At 44.3% G+C, this 7,500-nt stretch overlaps 1 protein-coding gene across 2 annotated transcripts in view; it reads left to right on the forward strand.

Moving 5' to 3' along the window:
• Runx1t1 (RUNX1 translocation partner 1) overlaps positions 1–7,500 on the forward strand; it is a 119,098-nt gene that overhangs the window by 111,326 nt on the left and 272 nt on the right. For both annotated transcript variants that reach the window (XM_004641314.2, XM_023701348.1), the window contains exon 11: positions 7,069–7,500. This exon is cut by the window's right edge and continues 272 nt beyond it. In XM_004641314.2, the coding sequence (XP_004641371.1) occupies positions 7,069–7,344 (276 nt within the window). In that variant the 3' untranslated portion in view covers positions 7,345–7,500. The remainder of the gene's footprint in view (positions 1–7,068) is intronic.

A 7,500-nucleotide genomic window follows, 5' to 3' on the forward strand; every position in this document is an offset into this window, starting at 1 on the left:
TTTTCTACTTTGTGTTTTGAGAGCCTACTAAACCCTGATGATGTGAGCCAGTCAAGTTCTCCTTCTAGTATTACTGGTATCACCCCCAGCAGTGTCTCTGTAGTGTGGCTGAAATTCAAGTGCCACCTGTGTGACCCACGGTTGCCACGTAGAGACCTTAAAGTGTGGTCCTGGAAAAGCCCTCACAGAAAAGTCAAATCCCAGAGCATGACCTGTGATGGTGTTTCAGTCAGCTTTTTGTTACATTTATTAAATAGCCAGCTCTTCCCCTCTCCCCTCATCACTGGTATGTACTGGAATAGTTTTGATTGAAAATGTCCCCCCCAAAGTCTCGTGTGTGGAGGCAGGGCCTGGTCAGATGGGGTGGGTCGCAGAGGGGTGAGTGGGAAGCTGTGTTTCTGTCCCTGGCTCTTCCCTTCCTTCTCGGCTGCTGTTTCCTGGCTGCCATGGTATGAGCAGCTTTCCTTCGAAGCCCTTTGCCCTGCTATGGACTGAGCACAGTGGGTGCAGTGAGCCAGAGAGACTTCTCCTCTCTAGGTTGTGGCTGTTGGGCATTTTGTTCTAACAAGGGGAAGGCTCGCACAGGAAATGGTACCAGGAGAGAGGTTGTTGCTCTCACTGTACCTGATTGTGTGCTTCAGAAGCTTTTGGAATTGGTTTGCGAAAGGAATTTGGAAAGGTTTGGAGATGCTGACTAGAGAATAGAGTTTTTATTGTTGTTGCACTCATTAAACGTCCAGTCCTTGGCATGCACTAAGTTGTTTAATTCCATGGGTATTCATGGCATCACGGGAAGAGTACTCGTCTTGGGATGACCTTAAGTTGCTTACCTGTTGGAGCTTTGGTAGTCTCATCTACCAGTGGAATATTTGTGGTCAAGGTGGTTGAGAATACATATTAGAGGACTGAAAGAATTTTATTTAAAAAGTCCCCTCCCAGGCCAGTCATGGTGGCACATGCCTGTGATAGCGCTTGAGAATTGCTGTGGGTTCAAGATCAGTCTAGGCTACATAGTGAGTTCAGATATAGCCAGAACTACATTGTGAGAACTTATCTCAGAGGAAAAGTTCTTCTGTGTGTGTGTGTGTATGTGTCTGTGTGTGTGTGTGTGTTTCTGTGTGTGAGTATGTTGCTGTTGTTGTTGGAGTGGAAAGAGTGGAAAAGAAGAACTGGAAAGAAATTATTCTGATTTTAGCAGGAAAGCAGCAAGGAATTTTGCTTAGTAAGCAAGAGATAGGAAAGGACAGTGACTAAGGACATGTGCATCAGGGAGTGGTTGAGGGACTGAGGAGTTGGAGTTAGCAGTAAAAAGTTGAGGACCCAAGTATTGCCAGTGATGCAAATGGGGGGCCTCAGCATGAGATTAGAAGAGCACCCATTAGAAGAACATCATGCAGATGGCTGGAATCATGAGGAGCAAGGAGGGTGCATTGGCTTGCCCTTGAGGAAGGCGGTGGGCATTAAAAACTGAGGTCTTTGGTTCATAGTGCATAGTTTTGTTTTTGTTGTTTTTCTGTGCTTTAGGGAAGGATCTACAGGGTGTTCAGGGTCTCACTATTAGATCACACTTGTAGTTATTCTCCTGTTTACAACCTCCCAAGGGCTGGGATTACAGGCACATGCCACCATGCCCAGTCTCCATTTCTGTCCCAGCACCATTTCTTGTCCCTTCTGACAAGGAAGAGCATAGGAAGGACAGGATATTTCTTGTTTTTTCCCTTGACAAATATGGAGAAGAAAATTAGCAAAGAGAAGAGGTAATTAGAAGAAAGAGGAGTTTTAAACCTTGAATACCAAAATTAGAGAATTTCCACAAGGGCCATTTAAAAGAAGGAATTGGAAAATGGCCAGTAGTGGCGAATTTTCAGAATGTTTGAAGACTGAATGAAATAAAAGCAGCTAGTCAGTCATGAAGTATAAGTATAAGCAAGCCGACGTGCCCGCCCTGTTCCTTGTAGCTGTCAGTGCTCATGGGGGAAGGAACTTAATTTGGACTTAGGCTGTGAGCTAATTGCCAATGTAGAGAGGAGCAGGGTCTGGAGCAGGGCCTGTATCTCCACGTGCTTCCTTCTAGCCACTGCCAGAAGGAGCAGGGTGGGCCGGGGAGATGGCTCAGTGGAATAAGCGCCTCCTTGGCAAGCGCCAGGGCCTGAGTTCAATCTCCGGTTCCGAAAAACAAAAAAAGGAGCAGGGGTAGGATCTCTCACCATTTATTCAGGAACCGCGGACCTCAGGCACTGCTCAGCACTGACTGACATCAGCCTGAATTCCCTTGCTGTTGCTGTTTCTGTATTTTATACACTGTTGCTTCAGGAGCCTGAAAAACTTGCCTATTTCTGAAGCCAGTAAGCCATGAAGTTGGAAGGAGAAACAGCTCAGCGTAACTCCGAAGTCCGTGCCATTTTTATCATACATCATGATATAGCCTGTCTTTGGTACCTCCAACCTGTGCTGCCTCAATGGGACCTAAGAAAATACCTGAAATATGTGTGGCATTTTGGAGAGACTATTTGGTTTGCAGGTCAAATACCTGGGGGAATCAAGTCTTGGCTGTGAAATTTCCTAGCTTTGTGACTTGGGGCAGGGCCTTTTACTGCAAAGGTTGTTTATTTTGAGGTTCTCTGTTTTCTGAGCTGCAAAATGTATATGAACTGTCTAGCGCATTGCAAGTATACAAGGTTCTGATCCCAGTGTGAATTTAAGTCAGTGCGTTGCCTTCTGTAGAATTCGTTACATGTAGGGAGCTTTAATTATCATTTTACTTAAACATATCAGGCATTGATTTGGTGTGAAGAAGTAGAGAAACTTACAGTAACTCAGGGGAAAATCTTTTGCCTCTCAGAAAAAGAAATATCAACAATAAGGGATAGGAGGGATATATTTGAATAGTAAGGAGAGAGTGACCATTCTCATCTGTCTAAAATAAAAAGAGAAAGGAAACCTTTTTCTTTTTTTTTTTTTTTTTTCTTATATGCAAAGGGCAAAGAGAGTTTCTGATAAAAAAACAGTGTCAGAAGTCTTTGGTGCGTGCTTTTGGCATCTGACAGTTTTGCTCCATCTCTGTGTCCATATATAGCCTTGGGTTTAGAGTATTCAGCAGAGTGGAGATTCATGTTCAGCCTCAGATTCTTCATCTGACTTACAACCTGACTTTGGTCAGTTGAGTTCTCGCTTTTCACAGAAGGAAGAAAATATTCCTTATGTGGAAAAGGAAATAATATTATAATAAGTAAAGCCCATAAAGCACATTAACTTTGGGAATGAAATGTGCTATGAAATATTTGTGAATTTTCTCCATGCTTGTGGCAGTTTCGCCAATAGTGTTACTCCTAAAGATCCTGAGAGCTGTAATTATTTAAAATTAAAAAGCTAATAAATGAAATAACTATTAAAGTACTGCTAGCCTGAATATATATATTAAAAAAAAGCTCATTAAAATGTAAAATTAGATTAAGCCTTTGCTCCATCTTCATGGATACATCCAGGGGTGTTAGACATAGCTTGCAGTTTCTACTTTTGTGAATAACAGAAGGCTTAGAAATGTAAGAGGAGCCGAGCTAGAGTCCCTGCAGAAGCCGGGGTCTGGCTCTGTCCATAGGACAGGTATCTGTGACACACTGGTGGGACTTCAGCCACACAGGTATGGAAGAGCCAGTAGGAATTCAGGGGGGCCATCCAAAAGGAGTAGATTACTAAGAGTTGCTTTTCAGTCATGTAACTCACTGTTAAAGAGGAGCATGCATTCAAGTGCTGTGCTAGTTGAGCGTGCACTGGAGTTCCTAACACATTCATGGCAGTGCAATGTCAAGAGCAAGGAAAGAGGCAGGTTTTTCTTACGCTTTTCTACCAAAAAGCTCTGGTTGAGTTGCTCTTTGTTGTACTGTCCTGCAGCTGAAGGTGGTTTTTGCCCTGGAGGTAGGTGCTAAATAGGTAGAATTGGTCAACTTCATGGAAGTACAGAGAAGGCTAAGCCAGAGTCCTTCAATGCTGGAGCAGAACCGGGCTGTGCAGGCAAGAAGCCCCAATTCCCAGAAGCTCCATGATCTAAAACATCTGTTTCTGCATTTGGCAAAATTCCACTTTTTTTTTTTTATTTGTAAAATCGTTCCCATCTTTGAAAACACTTTAAAAAATAAAGAAGTCCCCATTCTGTCTCCTTTTCCCACCCCCCAACACATGCATTTGTAATTACCTGGTTTAGTCTGTGTGTTTAATCAGTTTAAATAGAGAGCGCTGTGTACATCTGATTTCAATCTGAAGGAGCCGTTGAGTATTGGGCAGTTACCACCCTTGTGTCTGCCAAAATGTGCCTCTGCCAAAAAACGGATAGGACTCACACCCGAGGGTATTTCCTAAAGAAGCCACTTGACTCAGATTAGATGTTTAATTTCCTTAAAATATTGTTTTGGATTTGGGTCTCTGTTCTCTAATTGGGATTTTCTGATGTAATTTAGGAATATCGCTTATTTGCTAAGTTGGTTCCTGGATCCAGCTGGCAGTCTTCTAAAAGCTAAGCCTGGCGGAAGTAACCTCGCTCCAAGTCCTGAGTATCATACCTCACTCCTTGGAAGGGTGGGTCAGGCCCGCGCTTGTTCATGTCTTCATGGGACTGTCATCCATGCAGTGCAGTGGAATTAATTGTGAAGGAGGAGGGCATTAATTTGGAGGAGGGGTACTGGTAATGAAGCCTTTGATTAGAGGGTCACCTCTTTTGAGATATTTGCCTAATAGAAAATACTTCACTCTAAGTTCTAGTACTGATTGTTTTAGGATTTTTTTTTTTTTTAAACTGTCATAGCAGCCAAGTTGGATCTAGATCTCTTTAGCTAACTTCACCTAAAATGCCTCCTATTGGCCAGAGCTTGAGAGTTTAGTTTTTTTTTTTGTTTTGTTTTGTTTTATCCCTGGATCATAATTTTTGAATAGGAAAGAAGAATATAGAGTTATTTCTAAAAGTCTTTTTTTTTTTTTTTTATTTTAGGGAAAGGTCTAAAATACAGGGTGTTTAGGGTCTCAGTACTAGATCGGACAGACTCATAGTGATCTACCTGTCTGCAGCCTCCTAAGAGGTGGCCCAGTCTCCATTGCAGTCTCAGCATGCCTCATGCTGTACCAGCACCGCAGGCCTGGGAATCAAACCCCTGACCCCTACAGGTGCTTTAATCCGGTGAGCTATTTGAACAGTCCTTCTAAAAGTTTTAAATGAGAGTTCTTAGTCTTTTAGTATTTGAAAGCCTCCTACAGCATTTTTATTTACTGTAGTATGACCACTAACAAGTCACTCATTTTGAGGTTTCTGTGTTGGGGTGATGGACTAGCCTTCCGCATGAACCCGTCTTGGGCTGTATAACCAGGGTGCTAAAAATGAAACAGAGGTAGGGGACACAGTGAGGCTACTTAGTAGTTATGTATGACGGACTTTAAAAACATTGATTTTAGGCCAGCGAGATACCTCAGTGGGCTAAGTGCCTGCTTAGGCAAGCGCAGCGACCAGGGTTCAATCCCCTGTACCACGTGCCATGCCGACCCCAACCTGAGTGCACTGAGCAGGCCGCCAAGTCTGGGTATGGCAGTGCACATCTGTAATCCCAGTACCTGATCTGATTTATTCATTTCAGAACTGGAGAGGCAGAAAACAGGAGGATTGATTCAGAACTGCCTGGTGAGACCCTGTACCAAATACATTAAAAAAAAATTTGATTTTAATTGTGATACAGCCATACACTGTCAGCTGCTTGGGAGTACCAGATTGCAGTGGGGAATTTGTTTTGCAAGGAAATAGTCAAAACTGATGAAGATGAAAAATAAGAAAGCATGGCACAGAGCTAAGATCACTCGAGGTAGCGTTTCACAGTGAAATTGGATTCACCCTAGGAACTAGGAACATTTAACCATGTAAAAGAACATTTAAAGTCAGCTTTCTGTGGTTTAGTCTCCTCCTGGAAGGACCCCTGAGGGTATTGTCACAATTAAACTTCTCCCGGGTGCTCTATCCCACACAGGTGTTCTGTCTCTACTCTGATTCATGAGGTGTTTATTTTAAAGCTTAAGCCTCAGAGGCAGCTCTATTTCTGCTTCTTTCCATCTTGCAAGATGCCACCTAGGAGAGGCAGCCGGCCTGTGAGGGTGTGTACTCAGTCTCCTGCCTCCCCCAGGCGCCTGCATTCCCCCTGCTCTGCTAACTTTGCTGGACTGCAAGGGAGCGACATGGGCTCCTTTGTCGTGGGCTACACAGCTGTGCATGCTGAGAGCAAAGCACAAGTAGGGAGCGTGGTGGGGCCAAAGGCCCGCACACAGTCATTGTGTACTCAGGTTTATAGTTTATCAGTTTTCAGAGCCTAACTAGGCATCATCTGATTTATTCATTTCACAACTACAGAATGTATGGAACACCTACTGTCTGCCTGGCACCGGAAGCTTAAAATACACCACCATAAAATAAACCAAGGCGCCTGCCCTCCAGGTTACTGAGGTGAAGAGGACTGTTTTAAGCCTGTCTTGGTGTCTGGTTGTGGGACACACTGAATCAGTGCAGAACGAAGGATGGAATGCTCCAGGAGCTTAGCAGTGCCCTACCTCTACCTGCCTAGCCTCCCTCAGGTGGAGCAGGGAATAAAGTGTCTCAGCTGCTTCATTGTATTTCTTCAATTTTAATGCAACACTTGGCAGTCCCTTTCTGATGTATGTTACAAGGAAGAAGCTTCTGACCATTGTGATGCTGACATTAGAAAGGGGAAATATTGGGGCCTAGTGAGTGACTGCTACTTAGTAAAAGTGAATGGAGAATTCAGATACAAAGGTGGCCAAAACTAAAAAGAAAGGCTTTTAGAGTAAAACTTGAAAGGGTCTGTACCTACTTTGTTCAGTGCCCTAACAGGGGAGAAACTGGGATGGTAATTAGCTCCAGACTCTGCATCTTACATCTGCACTATGTATATCTGTGCGCATGCACCTGGTGATGCATTCTGACCACTAGTTCTTGACTATAAGGAGACAGTACCACCTGACCTGTTTATCAGACGTCTGCCTTGACAGTGTGTTCACCTGGGATCTCTTTCTCTCCTTCAGAGTTGCTGGAATTGTGGCCGTAAAGCAAGTGAGACCTGCAGTGGGTGCAACACAGCACGGTATTGTGGCTCCTTTTGCCAGCACAAAGACTGGGAGAAGCACCACCACATCTGTGGACAGACCCTGCAGGCACCGCAGCAGGGAGACACACCTGCGGTCAGCTCCTCCGTCACACCCAGCAGCGGGGCCGGGAGCCCAATGGACACGCCACCAGCAGCCACTCCGAGGTCAACCACCCCGGGGACCCCTTCCACCATAGAGACAACCCCTCGCTAGAAGTGAACTCAGAACTGTCGGAGGAAGACAACGTAACCAATCTGAAACCAATTCCTCATCCTCAGATGCTCAAAGTCATGTTTCTGTTTGTTTGTTTATAAATGAACTACCCTATTTCAGTACTTCAGCAAGAGCAGACCTAACTGTATCTTGAGG

This window comes from Octodon degus, unplaced genomic scaffold, assembly GCF_000260255.1.
Source record: "Octodon degus isolate 3935 unplaced genomic scaffold, OctDeg1.0 scaffold00134, whole genome shotgun sequence".
NCBI lineage: Eukaryota > Metazoa > Chordata > Mammalia > Rodentia > Octodontidae > Octodon > Octodon degus.